Source organism: Rhinolophus sinicus, chromosome X, assembly GCF_036562045.2.
Source record: "Rhinolophus sinicus isolate RSC01 chromosome X, ASM3656204v1, whole genome shotgun sequence".
In the NCBI taxonomy this organism is placed as follows: domain Eukaryota; kingdom Metazoa; phylum Chordata; class Mammalia; order Chiroptera; family Rhinolophidae; genus Rhinolophus; species Rhinolophus sinicus.
Genome location: NC_133768.1, coordinates 19,494,683 through 19,510,769, shown reverse-complemented (window position 1 = coordinate 19,510,769; position 16,087 = coordinate 19,494,683). Strand labels below are relative to the sequence as shown.

The 16,087-nt window shown below is 51.7% G+C and overlaps 1 protein-coding gene across 2 annotated transcripts; it reads left to right on the top strand.

Moving 5' to 3' along the window:
- The first annotated feature begins 2,471 nt into the window (after positions 1 to 2,471).
- On the top strand, positions 2,472 to 15,869 carry ARX (aristaless related homeobox). 2 transcript variants are annotated; one of them, XM_074323753.1, is made up of 6 exons: positions 2,472 to 2,972; positions 3,584 to 3,829; positions 5,522 to 6,389; positions 9,276 to 9,321; positions 12,095 to 12,423; positions 14,683 to 15,869. In XM_074323753.1, the coding sequence occupies exons 2-6, from the start codon at positions 3,634 to 3,636 to the stop codon at positions 14,921 to 14,923; spliced, it is 1,680 nt and encodes a 559-aa protein (XP_074179854.1). In that variant the 5' UTR covers positions 2,472 to 2,972; positions 3,584 to 3,633; the 3' UTR covers positions 14,924 to 15,869. The 2 variants fall into 2 exon arrangements, with proteins under 2 accessions (XP_074179854.1, XP_074179853.1); XM_074323752.1 differs by lacking the exon at positions 2,472 to 2,972 and having other exon boundaries at positions 3,404 to 3,829.
- Positions 15,870 to 16,087: the final 218 nt, after the last annotated feature.

Below are 16,087 nucleotides of genomic sequence, written 5' to 3'. Positions count from 1 at the left end.
TATGTTTTGAAGAGGTTGAGCATAATTTAAGGGGACCTGAGCCATCCGGTGTGGCTGGAAGCCCATTACAGCTTTATTTACCTATGTGTCTATTGCACAATAAATTAAAACATCTCAAATGAAAAGTGTACAAGGTTAACTCTAAACATTTTCCCCTGTATAATGACATATCTAACTGCCACCCCCTTATCCAGCATTTCTTGCAAATACAATTTTGAAACTACAATGTAGAATTAGCTTTCACCACAGAAAAGAAAGGGGTTTCTTTCATTTGCCTCTTCTAGGTAATTATTTCCAGTCCTGGGGACAAGCCTCATTTTTTGCCATAAACAGCAGTTTTAAACACTTCTGAACCTCACTTCTGGCCATAGTTGTCATTTTGATTTTAGTGATTGATTTTAAAAGCAGATGAACTGCCAACTATTGTTTTCCAGGCAGCCCAGGAAAATAAAACCAAACTACAAACCCCAAAGATTAGAGGAGCCAGAAGTTGTGAATAACCAAGTACAAACGTGAATGATAGTATCACTAATATGAAATTACTTTTGATTAATGGGTTAAAAAAAGTGAAGAAAGTGAGGTGAAAAGTCATTTTGCTGAGACAGTAACTATTAAATTTGCTAAACTAAAAGTTCTTTTATACAGTCTTATAGCCCAACTCTTAACAGTCTACCTACTAATGAATCAAATTCTTCCCAAATATTAGAGGAATCATTTGTTTTCTAAAATAACATAGGATAACACATAGACATCTTAAACCCATATTCTGATTAGACACTGTGGAGACGCCAGCAGATTCTGTGGTTTCGTTAGAAAAGTTTTCTGGTGTTTTTTTTTTTTTTTTTTAATTTAATCTTTCGGGAATAGCAGAGTCAATTGTAGATTTTGAAGTTGGGTATTGAATTGTGACAAAGATCATTTCAGGGTTGCTGGGTGTAAAGTGAGCTGGGTCAGGCCCTTCTCTCCGAAGTGAATGGACATGCCTTCCCAATAGCGTCCTCACTTGGGAAGATTGATTAGAAAATACCAAAATTAAACAAAATAAAATAACAAAGCTAGTGCTTTCACACAGGTTTCCCAAAGAAACACATTATATTCCATTAATAGAGTTAGATTTAATTCCAGGGGTCATTAAGTCAGAATCAGAAATTCTGTTAACCTCCCCTTTTACAGTAGATGATTAAAATTAGAATACACCCCAGCAGAAAGTCCAACTTCTTTTTTTAAAAAAAGGAGAACAGCTGCAGAAGGGGAGGAGGGGGACGGAAGCAAAGAAATCTTCCACCGAGAGAGCTGAAACCCTGTTAGGTTCCCAGAAATGAGTTGTGCATTTTGTGTCTTTTTATTGCACAGGATCTTTTTTGGACTCAGTTTCAGCTCACTCCCTGCGTGTGCTGAGCGACTTTGAAGTCACAGAGCCAGGGGCAGCCGGGTCTTGTGGATTTCCGACGCGGGGCCCACCCGGGAGGGAAAAGTGCCTCTGTCTCTCGCAGCGACCAGCCTCAGGGACGCCCGCGAGCGTCCGCGGCTGGAGGCTCCGGAGAGACCGACGCGTCTTTACGCCTCTCGGCTGTGCTGAGACCCGTACGCCCCGAGGGGGTTCTCAGGGACCCAGGAGGGAAGGGGGGGTGTGTGAATCAGAGCGTAGGTTAGTTTAAAGCTGAATGGGACAGTATAAAAACACCAAACTGTTGGTGAGGTTGGAACAAGAAGAACGAAAGAAAGGCAGAAGATCCCGGGTACCTTGGAGCAGCAGAAAGAGCTTAAAAGAAAAGCAAATGTCAGAGATAGTTGAGGTTCTCCTCAGCCCCCCACCTCCATTATTCAAGTATGGGAAAAACTGGTGAGAATCAAACCAAAATCCAGAGACAGTGAGAGGGACAGAGAGACATCCTTTTCCACTTGCCTTTCATAGTAGGAGTAATATCAGCATTAGTATTAACATTGTAAATGTGCCTGTTCCCAACCCTTCATCCCCCTCAAGTTGTCTTGAATGCTCCTCCTGCCAAGCCAGCCCGCTCTGTCTGCCACCCACCCACCCGCATCCAAGAGTTACGCAGATGTTTATGGCTGAAAAAAATCCCAGTTATGCATCCTTGTATTTTAAAATACCGACTGTAAGTGATTCAAGTATAATCCTTTGTAAAACGCTTTTCTCTTTGACACATTGAAGGAGTTGAGAGAGGAAAACCCGGCGTGGATTCCCCCTCCCCAGCCCTTCTCCCACCTCCCACCCTCGCCCCCACCCTACCAGTGTAGGGGCCCCGGGCTGTCCTTTGAGCCATTCACCCAGGCCGGGAGGGCACCCGTGCCAGCTCCTCGCCCGGGCTCGGCCCAACTTCAATCCCAGTTGGGTCTTGGTTCTCAGCGCTGGAAGTGCAGTAAACTGCTTGGAAAGAAACGCACTTTCCCTCAGGCTCAGAACTCTCTCTCACCTTTGCGTAGGGGAGCCAGGCCATGAGAATTCTGAATTTTAGGCGCTTAGATTTGGTCGAAGCGAACCTGGGTCCCTCCCACCCTGGAGAGCTGGGGCGGGGAAGGGGGGGTCGTCAGGTTCCACTCCCTGCGCGCTATGTGAGTGTCCAGCCTTTGAGCGTCGGCCTGAGGCGAACTTGTTGGGGGCTGGGGAGGGAAGTGAGTCTGGGCAGGAGGGGGAGACTCCCAAACCGGTCCCCAGCCGCCCCTCCTCGCTGCTGACACTTGCCTGTTCCTTTCCGTTCTGTAGGTAAGGCCGCGCGCCTTTGGCAGAGCTTTGTCTTTAAGGGGACTTTTTTCAGAGTTAAAGACAGATGAGGTTCGGGGAAACTGCTAACAAGAGAACAACCGCCGGGCTCAGGGTAAAGACCGACAGCTCAAGGCGTTGGACCTCAAGAGAAAACTGAACGCCCAAACGGCAGATGTGTTGCGGCCGTCACCCTGGAACCTCGGAAGCCCGTCAGGCCTAAAGAGGACCACGACTAAGCGCCATTGAGGTACAGTCCTGGGAGCGCAATTTTGGCTTTGAAAAGTGCCGGGTCCGTCTGTACGCGAGCCTCAAGGCCTCGCCTCCAGGGAGCGAAGTCCTCTAGTGGATGGAAGGGGCTCACGTCGCCCAAGTGGCACCCGCAGGTCTGACATCCGAATAATTTAGAGCTTCGGACCAGCCCTAAAAGGTTAAAGGAGGAGCTGCAAGAGGAGGGTGGAGAACTTAGAAAGTTGTTAATTAAAAACGAAAAATGAAAATCATTCGCTCGGTTAGTGCCCACTGCCCCCCCACCCCCCCGCGCGCCGGCCTTTCCGGACTCCAGTCCGGGCTTTGCGCAGAGCCCACAGCCCGGCACAGCCGGGCCTCTGGCGAGAGCCAATCACAGGGCGCCTCTCAGCACGTGGAGGAGAGAGACTCCAGAGCTCCGCGCCGGCGGCTCACTACACTTGTTACAGCTTGTCCTGAGCGCCAAGAGGGCGAGCTCTGGCCTCGCGGGCAGGGCGGGAGCCGGCAGTCAGCAACTCAAGGAGGCAGAGGCACAGAGATCGAAATAATACCCATTATAACCAGCCATCTAACCCCACCCCCCAACTTATACCCATCCATCCCATCCTACAGGAGAGGCAGCCAGCCGCCCGCTCTCTGCGCCCAGGGAAAAAGCCCCAGCCATGAGCAATCAGTACCAGGAGGAGGGCTGCTCCGAGAGGCCCGAGTGCAAAAGTAAATCTCCAACTTTGCTGTCCTCCTACTGCATCGACAGCATCCTGGGCCGGAGGAGCCCGTGCAAAATGCGGCTGCTGGGAGCTGCGCAGAGCTTGCCCGCCCCGCTGGCCAGCCGCGCGGATCAGGAAAAGGCCTTGCAAGGTAAGGCTGCGCCCCTCCAGGCACCTACAAAGGGCTCTGGGCACTGGTTTGGATGTTAGATAATCAGGGGTCAGTGGCCTGGGGTTGTCAAGCTGAAGTCGGAGGAAGGAGAGGGGTACAACTCTGAGGCCTGGTGCCTCAAAGAGCGATAAACATCTTGCCAGGGGCGGTCTCTCCCGACCTCTCTACTTCCAGAGAAAGCAGAGGCCAGCTTCGCATCGGGGTCCCTTAGGTTCTTCCTGTTGGTCTTTAGGTCTTTCAAATGCCCACTTTGGTGGCCTTGGGGTGCTCTGAAGAGGGGCGACAGGTCAGAAACAGCAGTTGCCAGGTGGACCATTGTAACAACTTGGTGAAGAACCCCAAAAGCTGTGAGTGGGGGTATCCAGGCAGAGTGAGCCTTGGCCTTTCCTCTTTGGAAGATTGCTTTAAACGCGGTGTTTTGCTTTTTTTTTTTTTCTTAATTGTAGATTACTTGTAACCTTTCAAACCCCAGCTTTGCAAAAACATCTCCCAGGGATTCCCCAAATGCTTATTGTATTTGAAATGTATGAAATGTGCGGCTTCTGGGTGCTCCTTTTTCTCTGCTGTGTTATTTTTTTAAAACAGAGTTGAGATGTTTAAAAAGTTTTATTTTTTTTTCTAAAATTAAAAATTCCAGAACAACTATCATTTTGCCTCGAACCTGTTACGCTTACGTTTTGCCTTGTGCTGGCTGCAGAGGTGCCACAGGGAAAGATTTGTTAATTTCTTTCAAAATCGGAAAACCAGCGGTCCAGCCGCAGAGCCACTTGGAAGACAGGAGTGGATGGCGGAGACGGGGATATTTAAAATTAAACTGACTTCTTCCTTTTGTGAATCTGCAGTGGCACCTGTGCCAGGCACTTCCTCGAAGGGAAGAAGCCTGTGCCTGTTGCACCCCCTCCGCCCCCACTCAGGCCCTTCCGAGCCCATTTTCGCCAGGGCAATTTTTCTTTGCCTTTCCGGGCAAGGAGCCCCTGCCCCATTCGGGCTGCTCAGGCTGTTGGGGTGCGGCCGGCTCTCAGGGCCACTGGGCCGTTGCCCCCAAAAGGGGTCGCCCGCAGGCCAGCGCGCCCTCCCGCCAGGCTGGGCCAACGTCGCAGAGCAGTGGACGGAGATCGTGAGCAAAGTTTTCAGGGGGATGATCTTTTTTTTTTAAGTTGTTGAATGTTTTCAGATTCTCCTTTGACCTAAAATGGGAAGGGGAAAAAAGTGAGACAGAGGGCAAGAAGAAATGAAAACCAAAATAAAGGAGGAAAGAAGAGGGAAAGAGCACAAAAAGAGAAAAGGAAGGAAAGGGGAGAGGAAAGATGAAAGAAAGGGAGTGACTGGGAGAGTAAGAAGGAGGAAAAGGCATGGAAAATGCAAGGTAGGAACAGAGTTGAAGGAAGAAAGGAAATAAAGGGAAGAGCAGAAGAGGGAAAGGAAAGAAGGGAAGAGTGGAGGGGAGAGAAAAAATAAAGGAAACACGAGAAAGGGAAAGAGAGGGAGAAATGTGTAAAGAAAAAGCAAAACCAAAAAAAGTGGGGAAGGAGGAGAAGTGGGTAGAAGTCTGATGTCGCGCGGAGAGCCGCGCGCGCCGGGTCCCAGGCGCCCAGGGAGCAGTGGCGGGCCAACCCGGGCGGCAGCTTTGCCCGGCCGGCCAGCACACTGACCACTCTCCCTTGCCCGCAGGCTCCCCCAAGGGCAGCAGCGCCCAGTTCGAGGCCGAGCTGCACCTGCCGCCCAAGCTGCGGCGCCTGTACGGCCCGGGCGGGGGCCGCCTCCTCCAGGGCGCCGCGGCGGCGGCGGCGGCCGCGGCGGCGGCGGCGGCGGCCACGGCCACGGCGGGTCCGCGAGGGGAGGCCCCTCCGCCGCCGCCGCCAACCGCACGGCCAGGGGAGCGGCCAGACGGCGCTGGTGTCGCCGTGGCCGCCGCGGCTGCCGCCGCTGCGGCCTGGGACACGCTGAAGATCAGCCAGGCGCCGCAGGTGAGCATCAGCCGCAGCAAGTCGTACCGCGAGAACGGGGCGCCCTTCGTGCCGCCACCGCCCGCGCTGGACGAGCTGGGCGGCCCAGGGGGCCCCGCGCACCCGGAGGAGCGCCTCAGCGCGGCGGGCGCCCCGAGTGGCGCCCCGGCGGCGGGTGGCGGCACGGGTGCCGAGGAAGACGAGGAGGAGCTGTTGGAGGATGAAGAGGACGAGGACGAGGAAGAGGAGCTTCTGGAGGACGACGAGGAGGAGCTGCTGGAGGACGACGCCCGAGCGCTGCTCAAGGAGCCCCGGCGCTGCGCTGTGGCTGCCACTGGCGCGGTGGCCGCTGCTGCCGCTGCTGTGGCCTCCGAGGGCGGGGAGCTGTCGCCCAAGGAGGAGCTGCTGCTGCACCCAGAGGACGCTGAGGGCAAGGATGGCGAGGACAGCGTGTGCCTGTCTGCGGGCAGCGACTCGGAGGAGGGGCTGCTGAAGCGCAAACAGCGGCGCTACCGCACCACGTTCACCAGCTACCAGCTGGAGGAACTGGAGCGGGCCTTTCAGAAGACGCACTACCCAGACGTCTTCACCAGGTAAGTGCACGGGGTGGGTGGGTGGCAGCTGCTGGAGGGCGCAAGCAGGCCCCAGAGAGGGGAGGCGGGTGGGCCGGGGCCCCGGCTCGGGCAGGGACTTCGCTCCAGGACTCTAACCAGGCGAACCCTCCCAACGCACCTACCCCTGCTCACCACTAATTACCCACTCCCTCTCCCCCACCCCTATTCCGGGCTTTAAGTTTAGGCTGGAATGATTTCTTTCCTTCCCAAGGTCTCTCCAGTTTAATTTTCTCAAACTACAAGTTTTAGAGAGAAAAAGAAAAAGCCTCTCCAAAGGGCGCCCAAACGCACCACCTTGGAGACGCGCGCACCCCAGCACACACATACACTCCAGCACACACATACACTCAGGGCCTCGGGCGCAGCCGGGTCAGGCAGGTCCCAGGCGAGGCACAGGAAGCGCTGCCGGCCTTAGTGGCCCAAGCAAAGCAGGGGCTATTTTTGGCCTGTGTGTGGGGCGCTCGCCACCTCCGCCTGATGCCCCAGCAGCTTGGTGTGGGTATCAGTTACGCTCTTCGCAATGAAGCTGGAGCCCGTGCCTACGCAGAAGGCCTTTTAAAAGATCCAAGTTCTGCCGTTTGAGGACTCCTGAAATAACCGAAGGAAGTCAGAACTGGGCAGTATTTTGTATCTACCCCTAGGGGCACCAGCCAGAATCTTACCCTCTTATCGCTTTCCTAACCACCCCACATTAAACCCAGCGTTGGTTTAATGTACACGGGTTTACAGGGATGGGTAATGATTCCTGGGAGCCTGGCAGGCCGTAGATGAAACAGCTGGGGGAATTTTTCTTTTTGGCTGGGTGGCCAACCTGGGTGTTCCGCACAGTTATGCTCTACTTCAAGCTCACCCAAGGTTTTTCTTTCCTTTTCCTTTTTGTTTTCCTTTTTCTTTCCCTTCCTTCCCTCCCTTCTTTCCTTCCTTCCTTCCTTCCTTCCTTCCTTCCTTCCTTCCTTCCTTCCTTCCTTCCTTCCTTCCTTCCTTTCCTGCCTTCTCTCTCTCTCTCTCTCTCTCTCTCTCTCTCTCTCTCTTTCTCTCTCACTCTCGGAGGGAGGGATGTGCCTGTGAGAAGACTGGGCCCTGGGCCCCATTTATTCATTCGATCTGGAGCTCCAGCCCCGCTGGGGGCCTTCATCTCCCACCCTAAGGCCAAGGTCTCCGCTCAGGCAAGGAACCAGGGTTAGGGAAAACTTCCCCCAGTGGGGAGGGAGAAAGGGATAGGTGTCTGCCTGGCGCGGGGCTTGTCAAGCTTGGGCAGCTCTTTCGCTGGAGACGTGCGCAGCTTTTCAATGTACATTTTAGAATCGGAAAGCTGTCCGCCCCTTTGAACCGAAGGAGAAATCTCTGCTTAGGGTTCAGGAGGCCTGAGCCAACTCTAAAGTGCAATTGCTCCTGCGATTAAATGCCAAACTCTCTCCTAACCAGAAACAGAAAAAAGTGGATTGGATGCAGGGCAAAGGCACTAAACTTGGTCATCCCTTGAGCTAAACTTGGTCTTCCTCGGTGTCAGCCAGACCCTTCATTATCTTTTAAAAAGAAGATAAAATTACACGTCAGTGTGTGCTGTCAAATAGGTAACTAGCCGACCGGCTTTTTGCACTTATCACAAATGTGTATTTTCAAAAGAAGAAAATGGTGTGGTGTCAGTTGGCATCCAGGTCTGCCCATTTTTAGCTTCTCGGGGGAACCAAAGTAGGTGAAGAGGGGAAGCTCCACTTCGCCACCCTACGCCCACCTCTTTTGGACACAGGGGTTAGTTAGAGACCCTTGGCTCCTGCCCGGAGCCAGCCAGGAGTGCGGTTTTAGACTTGCTGGTGCTCACTGAAGCAGGGAGCAAGGGAAAGCGTTTTGGGGGCCGGTTTTCTCCGGGTCCTGAAGTTTCTGGTGTCGACTGGGGGGCCTGCCAGCAGTGCAGAACTGAGTTCCAGGCTGGGGCAGTCGCCGCTCTTTCATATTAGCGAGCTTCGAGCCAATTATTCTCCGCGCTCATATTTTCGGTAAACAGGTCGTAAGCCGTTTTACAGCATCTTAATGGTTTCCTATTTGCCTTAATTATCGCAGTAATAATTGCAATGACGGGGTAGGGTTTCAGTTAAATTGACTTCCCCTGAGATGGGCAGGGTTTGTAGTGGGCACTGGAGTCAGGAGGTGCGCAGAATTTTGTTTAATCGAAAAATTACCCCTACTGAACTCTTAACAAGCTTAACGTTTCTCCAGAGGGTAATGGGGAGTGTGAGCTAAGGGGGTGAGGGAGGGAGAAAGGCGGGGGAGAGAGAGAGATGGAGGGAAAGGCAGAGAGCTGTAAACAGCCAGGAGAGACAGAGAGAGACAGAGAGAGAGACAGAGACAGAGACAGAGAGAGAGACAGAGAGAGAGAGAGAGAGAGAGAGAGAGAGAGAGAGAGAGAGAAGGGGGGAGAGAAAAGAAGGCAGAAAGAAACCAAGAGGGCAAAAACGTTTGTGTTTTTTTTTTTTTTTAGTTGAGTGCTGAGTTCTCCCATTTACTATTAGGACAAAAAAGGGTATAAGCATTGTTTGTGTGTTTCTTGTTTAATTCTGACTTAAGAAAGAGTGAGAGAGAGTCATAGAGCCCAGTTTTCTAGACTTATAGACTCAAGAGGCCTCCCTGTCACTCTTAAATATCATATGATACAGCATAATATAGAATACCCTATATCTGGCAATGTGTTGTGTTTTTATGTTGTCAAATAGTAGGCACTCCAGTGGTGAAAGGATGGTGGTGTTTGGGGATGCGGGCAGGCAGCCTGGGGAGATCCTGAAGGAGGAGGCCTGCCAGCCAGGGAAAGGAAGCTGAGAAGCGGGTGCTGGAGCCTGCAGTGACCTCCTGTCTGTTGCTTTCTTATAGGGAGGAACTGGCCATGAGGCTGGACTTGACTGAGGCCCGAGTCCAGGTGAGCCGCACCAGACAGAGGGAGGAAGTGGGGGATGTGGGCCGGGTGAGAGTGGGAGAGAGATGGGTTGATGGATTAGGGGGCGGTGGAGACCCCCTTTCTTAAATGAAGAGAAGGAGAATCCGCAAAATAGACCAAAACATCCACATACACAAAAAGATATTAAAATATAAAGTCCTGGGAGAGTGGAAGGGCAGGTTTCTGGGCTTAGGAGCCTTGAAGACGGTGTCTGGGATCAGAATCCTGAAGTTCGGGAAACCCCTGGTCCACAGCCCCTGTAGGAACCAATCTTTGGACTGACTTCTCCTGATTGAAATAATGGGATGGAGCATGGATTTGGTTGTTAGACAAATCCGCTCAGCTCCAAGCAGGTATTTGGCTGCGATTAAGTCTCCAATCGGGCTTCATAAAAGCCCACTTAGTGCTAGAACAAACAGGGCCATTTGAAGGCAAAATGCTGTTTGATTTCCCCTCTGCCCGCACAAGGAGCTGGCTAATGCTATTTGATTTCCCATTTTTTATAGCAATGAGCCTACATTGATCTAATAGGGAGTGAGTGCAATGCTATTAAAGGTGTTTGCAGCCCCATACCAGAGTGCATTTCCGAACCCAGGCCTCATAACCAAAGAGACGATCAACACTGGGCAGCCCCGATGGCCAACAGAAAACAGATGTCCCTGAGTTAGGAGCTGAGTGAATCACTTTACAGTCAAAATCAAGCGCTGATAAAGCACAATAAATTCCATATGGCTCATTTAATACACAACAGCTTCTTGCATTAGAGGGCTAATGATGAGGTTTGTCCCCTCCTTTCTGTTGACACATTTCTCCATTGTCAAACAGAGATGTGACAGCAACTCCGTATTTTCAGCTCAGGGGAACGAGTCGTGGGAAAGTTAAATAACTTTTTAAAAGAAAGAGAGCGCCCCCTCCCCTTCTCCTCTCTCCCTATTCACTGGAGAAGATGTAATTAAGTGAATATGAATTATTAGAGTCCTTTCGTTTACCTTTGGGGGGCCTCAAAGGTATTAATTCAATAATGAGGAATTGCGGGAGGACATCTTGATAATTGCAGTTGAGCTGGGAGAGACGATCCGTCTGTAAAAGGTTTCCACGTTCTTTGAGGGCACACTGCCCCCACTGCCCCCCCTTACTCCTTTCACTGACCTCCAGGAGTGGCGGATATTCTCGTCTAGACAGATTTGGGTACACAAAAGCTGCCCACCCAGCCTGGTCCCATCTAGTCTTACTTTTTCAAGCCTCTGGATTTCCACACTAGAGTGTTTCTGCAATTCACAGATAATTTGAGGGCTGTGGAATGTTATGGATGGGCCCTCTTTTCAGCAGAATTTTAAGTAATCAACTGATTTGGATTCTCGATTTTTCTTGCCCTGGGTGGCTGTCTAGAAGTCAAGCCAAGCTTATCTACTAGTGCTAGTAACGACAACCCCCAGTGTGTATATTTGAAAGACATAGATGTCTTTAAAACATTTTTAAAACATATTCCTCTGGGATCATTTACATTATGTTTTAATATAATTCTGTATAGCCCTGGAGCTCATTCTTAATTTTTAGACTTGTGTGCAGGCACAAACCCAGCCCTAAAAATATTAATGCCTTCAGGGAAGAAGGAGCATATCTTAGCTGTGGGTGTGATGAGCAGGTCACATAAAAATAATTTCATGCTCCTGGGAGTTATTTTTAGACTATGGTAGTTGCCACATTTCAGGTAAAGGTCTCTACTAAAACTGCTTTCTATTAACAATTAGGAAGATACCTTGTGCTGGAAACCTCCCCCAAGCCTAGAACTATCTTATTTAAATAACTTATTTAAACTACATCCCCAGAAGAAATAAAGGACCTATTAGCTCTGAAGATGTGGAAAGTTGACAGGTATCCTGCACTCTGATTTCTATGTATCCAGGTATTGCTGTATACCTGGTGTGCCGAGTCACCACCTTCCTGCACAGAACTGGCTCCTGGAGGGATAGAGCCCCTGGGGCAGATAGCCAACTGTGTGCCCCGTATTTTATTTTATTTCATGGAGAACAGACCCTTTAAAATGTATGCTGGTTCGGGAATTACTGTGGGCATTTCTTCCCTCCCTTTCCAGCTCTCCACGAACCCCAGAGCCCAAACCAGTATTCTAGGTGTTCAATAAATATTTTTGGAAAGAATAAATGAACCGCCTCCCAATTCACTTTAACACAGCAGGAATTTTGCCAGCTCTTGGGTAAACCTGAAGTAGGCGAAAATAGTTGATGTGCAGCAAAAAGCTGATACGCCTTCTTCTCTCTGAACAGGAACTTCCACATGCCTCATTTTACTCCTTCCTCAGAACAGCCTTATGAGTACAGTTTTATTATCCCCATTTTACAGATTAGAAAACTGAGGTTGAAAGAGGTTTAAGTGACCTGCCTAAAGACGCACAGCAAGCAAATGGCAGCACAGACACTTAAACATTCGTTTCCCCATCTCTAAACACACTGAACCACTCTCCTTAAACTTGGAAAGAACTAGGCTACTTGCAATACCCACTGGAAAGGGTTTGCTTGGCCCGTGTTTCCTGCTGTCTTTAAGTTTGGGCTCCTCTTTGCCGCCCGTTTGGCCCCGGAGGTGTCCTTAAACAACCTGAGGCCAGAAAGGGTCGAGGTGGGCGCAGTCCGTGGTGGAAAGGAGGAAAGGCCAGCAGTGCCTGGGAGAGGCAGGGGCGCGTCTGGAGCGCCCATCTGGCCAGGAGCCGTGCTAACCCCGGGCTCTCTCCGCCTTGCAGGTCTGGTTCCAGAACCGTCGGGCGAAGTGGCGCAAACGAGAGAAGGCGGGCGCGCAAACCCATCCTCCGGGACTGCCCTTCCCGGGGCCGCTCTCAGCCACCCACCCGCTCAGCCCCTACCTGGACGCCAGCCCCTTCCCCCCGCACCACCCCGCACTCGACTCGGCCTGGACAGCAGCTGCTGCCGCTGCTGCCGCTGCCTTCCCGAGCCTACCTCCGCCTCCCGGCTCGGCCAGCCTGCCGCCCAGCGGGGCGCCGCTGGGTCTGAGCACTTTCCTCGGAGCTGCGGTGTTCCGGCACCCGGCCTTCATCAGCCCTGCATTCGGCAGGTAACACGCGGCCTCGGGAAGTCTGTCTGTCTGTCACACACACACAGCCTGGAGTCAAGGAGGAGGCCCGGGACAGGCAAGGGCTACACACATATTTTCTCTTTGGCCTGACCTGAGAGGTTTAGCCAAAGAAAATACTTTCTAATTTTGCCTCAAACAATGTAGATCTTGAAGGGAATGACTTGAGACCGAGCGGCAAAGGGGAGGGCAGTGGCAGTAACAACAACCGTGACAATTTTGAGTGTTCATTGAAAGCTGGAAAAGTACCATTTGAAAGTGGAAACAGCGTAGGCCATAGCTGATAAGTGTGTAAACGTGTACAGGTGTAGGCTCTGTAGAGCCGGGATGACTTCGCAAGTTTTGCAAAATTCCTTTTCATGTCCCAAAGCCTAGCAATCAGAGGAACACAACCCTGGTCCCCACAGGAGCCCTGGAGCCAGGGACCCTCTGGGTGCAAAGAATTCTTTCTTCTTCCCCAGAGTCTATATTCCTTGTCAATCAACTGACCCGCTGCCAAGCATACCCCCATATGTGCAACCCCGATTCCAACAAGGCACAAGACAACGAAATAAAAGAAACAGTTCGTTGCATGTTATAACTCCCTTTCTTTAAATGAACATCGAATGATGAAATAAAAAGTCTGTATAATCGCAGACAAAGAAACAAAGGAGGGATGTATTAAGTTAGAAAGTGCAGTGAAAATAAAACTGAATGCAGCTTCAATGATCTCTCTTTGGGAGAACAAAGAAATAATAGATTCATCCAACTGCGCAACCACTTAAAAATCATCTTAGAGAAAATTTTCAAAAAAGACTTAAGTAAAATTAGTTTCATGTAACAAACTAATAAACAGTGAGTGCTTTGAAGTGTAGTTAGTGACTCAGTTTACCTAGTGGAACCAGGGTATGTTACACCACCTCCAGGCCACACTTTTTTCTTTCTTTCTGGGAAAAAAAAATTAAGTCCTGTATCCCTCACCTCCCTCCACCCCTTTCCCTTTTGACAGAGACTTGTAAAAGACACAAACCATGGCTAGAGTACGGACTGCAAGGTTCGGAGAGTCTGGAAGAGGGGTGCAGTGGGGGAGGCATGAAGGGTGGAGAAGCATGAGGCACCCCTCCAGCCCTAGTAGGCTCATTTCTAATCGCAGAAACCCCAAGTTGGCCCTATGGGGCCGGGAGCCCTGGAGAGAAAGAAGCATCTGGGGGTAGGGATGGGGTGTCGCACGGCCAGTGGCAGCTGTAGCTCGGGCCTCAGCTGCAAGACCGAGGTGCAGTGCGAAGGGGGTGGAGGCGCCACCAGGAGCAATCCTGGCGCTGCCCAGAGGCGGTAGCAGAATAGGGTTCCAGGCTTGCGCATTGCCGCGCACGCGGAGGTTGCAGGTCCAGCGGTTCTCTGGCACCAGAGGCTGCAGGGGCGCAGGGAAGGTGGCCTGGGAAGGTTGTCGCCGCGGTATGCAGGGACGCTGGCGGGTCAAGTCTTTGGAGTGGAAATCAACAGGCGGGCGCCCCCTCTTGTGGTCCCCCCCCCCCCCCCCCCCCCCCGCGGTCATTGCCCGGGAACTGGCAGCTCAGTTGAGGGCGGCCATGTAGGCAAGAACGCCAGCAAACGAGGCCAGCTTTTCCAGGGCGAAGGGCTATGAGCAGTTTGTGGGGTTTTTTTTTATTTTGTTTTATTTTTTAGCCCTCACAGTGGCCCATGCGGGCATCGAACCGGCACACTTCGTGCTATCAGCACCACGCTCTAACCATCGAATCAACTGAGCTAACCGGCCAGCCGGGTCTTGATCAGTTTTGATCCCACCTTTTCTCCCTTTCTTTTTTTTTTCTTCTCCCTCTCTCTTCTCCTTTTACTCTCCTCTTCTTTCTCCTGGCAAATAGTATTGCAGGCAATGCGAGCTCCTAGTCTGAGAATACACCCCCTTCCTAGGCGAAACCACAGAATCCGCGCTATTGGGCCGTGGGGTTTTGGGCCCCGAGGCCTGCCTCGGGCCCAGGCTCTGGCACCTCCAGGAATATCTGGCCCCTTGGTCTGTTTTTTCTCCTTCGGTTCCCTGCTCTAGTAAAGCCCTCTCAGAGCGCCCAGCCTCCCGCCCGCGCCCCACTTACATCCCAGCCCATAGTCCACCCTGGAACTGTGACTCCGCGCGTCTGCGGCGGCGCCCCTCTACTCTCCTGGTGAGAGGAGGTGGGAAACGCTACCCGAGAAAGCCGCGCTTAGCTCCCGAGGCCATGACCGCGCTGTTTGCTCTCCTTGCAGGCTCTTTTCCACCATGGCCCCCCTGACCAGCGCGTCGACCGCGGCCGCGCTCCTGAGACAGCCCACGCCGGCCGTGGAGGGCGCGGTGGCGTCTGGCGCGCTGGCCGACCCAGCCACGGCGGCTGCAGACAGACGCGCTTCTAGCATAGCTGCGCTGAGGCTCAAGGCCAAGGAGCACGCCGCGCAGCTCACGCAGCTCAACATCCTGCCGGGCACCAGCACGGGCAAGGAGGTGTGCTAAAGGCTGCCGGGCACCCTCGCGCCCCGGGCGCCCCCCGAAAGGTCACCTAACTCAGCACCACTCAAGACCAAATGGAAACAGAGGACCAGCACACTCCCAAGACGGCACTGAGAGAGCGCAGCCGCTTTCGCAGCAGCCTGGATGCGGGCGAGACAGCCCTGGGCGCTATGGGACATGGCACCTCCTTGGCTGACTGTCCACCCGCCCCGTCCCTGCTCCCCACCCCCACCCCTGCCCCTGCCACTGCCAACCTCGCTCCAACTCGTACGTCCACTCTCTCCCGTTCTTACGTTATTGAAAATATCGGGGAGGATTTCTCCCCAAGACTCCTGGTATTGAAGTTAAAAAATTTTAAAGCCCAACCTCTCTTCTTCCTGACATCCCATTTAGCTTTTTCTTTTCTTTTCTTTTCTTTTTTTTAAATAGCATTTTGGCGTGGGCTCCGGCGTGAAGCCAGGGCCAGGGAAGCGAATGCGAATCTGTAAGATAGCTAACAGTGCACTTAAAGGAAAGGGGCGTCTTGTTCTTGTTCTCTTCTTTATCATACATCAACCAAGGTTTTTATATCAAACCAAAGGGAAATACTCTGCTAGAATATGGACTGTTGAAGTCACCAAACTGTGATTATTGATTCTGTATATACCATTGTTATTAAAAAAGAACAGAGCTTTGTATATTTGAAATGTTATAACGCAATTGCACTCAGCGTGGTATGGTAAAAGTTTGTCCTGTAGATTCTTACTGTGTTGTAGATACGGTAGGGTTCCTAGACAAATATTTATGTACTCAAGCCCTTTATTTAACTTATTAACTGTAGAGGCTTCTGAAACTTTCAAGATAAAGGCAATGGTACAGTACTTTTGTGTAATGTGTAATTGTTATCACTTTTCCTTGCTATCTAGTGGAAAAGTGTCACGCTCAAAATAAAAAAAAAATTATATGTTTAACAAAAGGAAGTGTGAATGCTCTGTGCAGGCGCTGAGGGGGTAGAAGGGGGCCCCCCAGAGGCCAGGGGTGGGCTCGGGCGCCTCAGCATCTCCTGGGTTTATCCGCACTCGAGTTTTCCTGGCAGAGGCCCCGGTTTGAATCTGATCCTCACATCCTCACAGGGATCCGGGTTTCCTACAAAGGCTAAGGACACCACCGAGGTGCTTTCCATGGGCT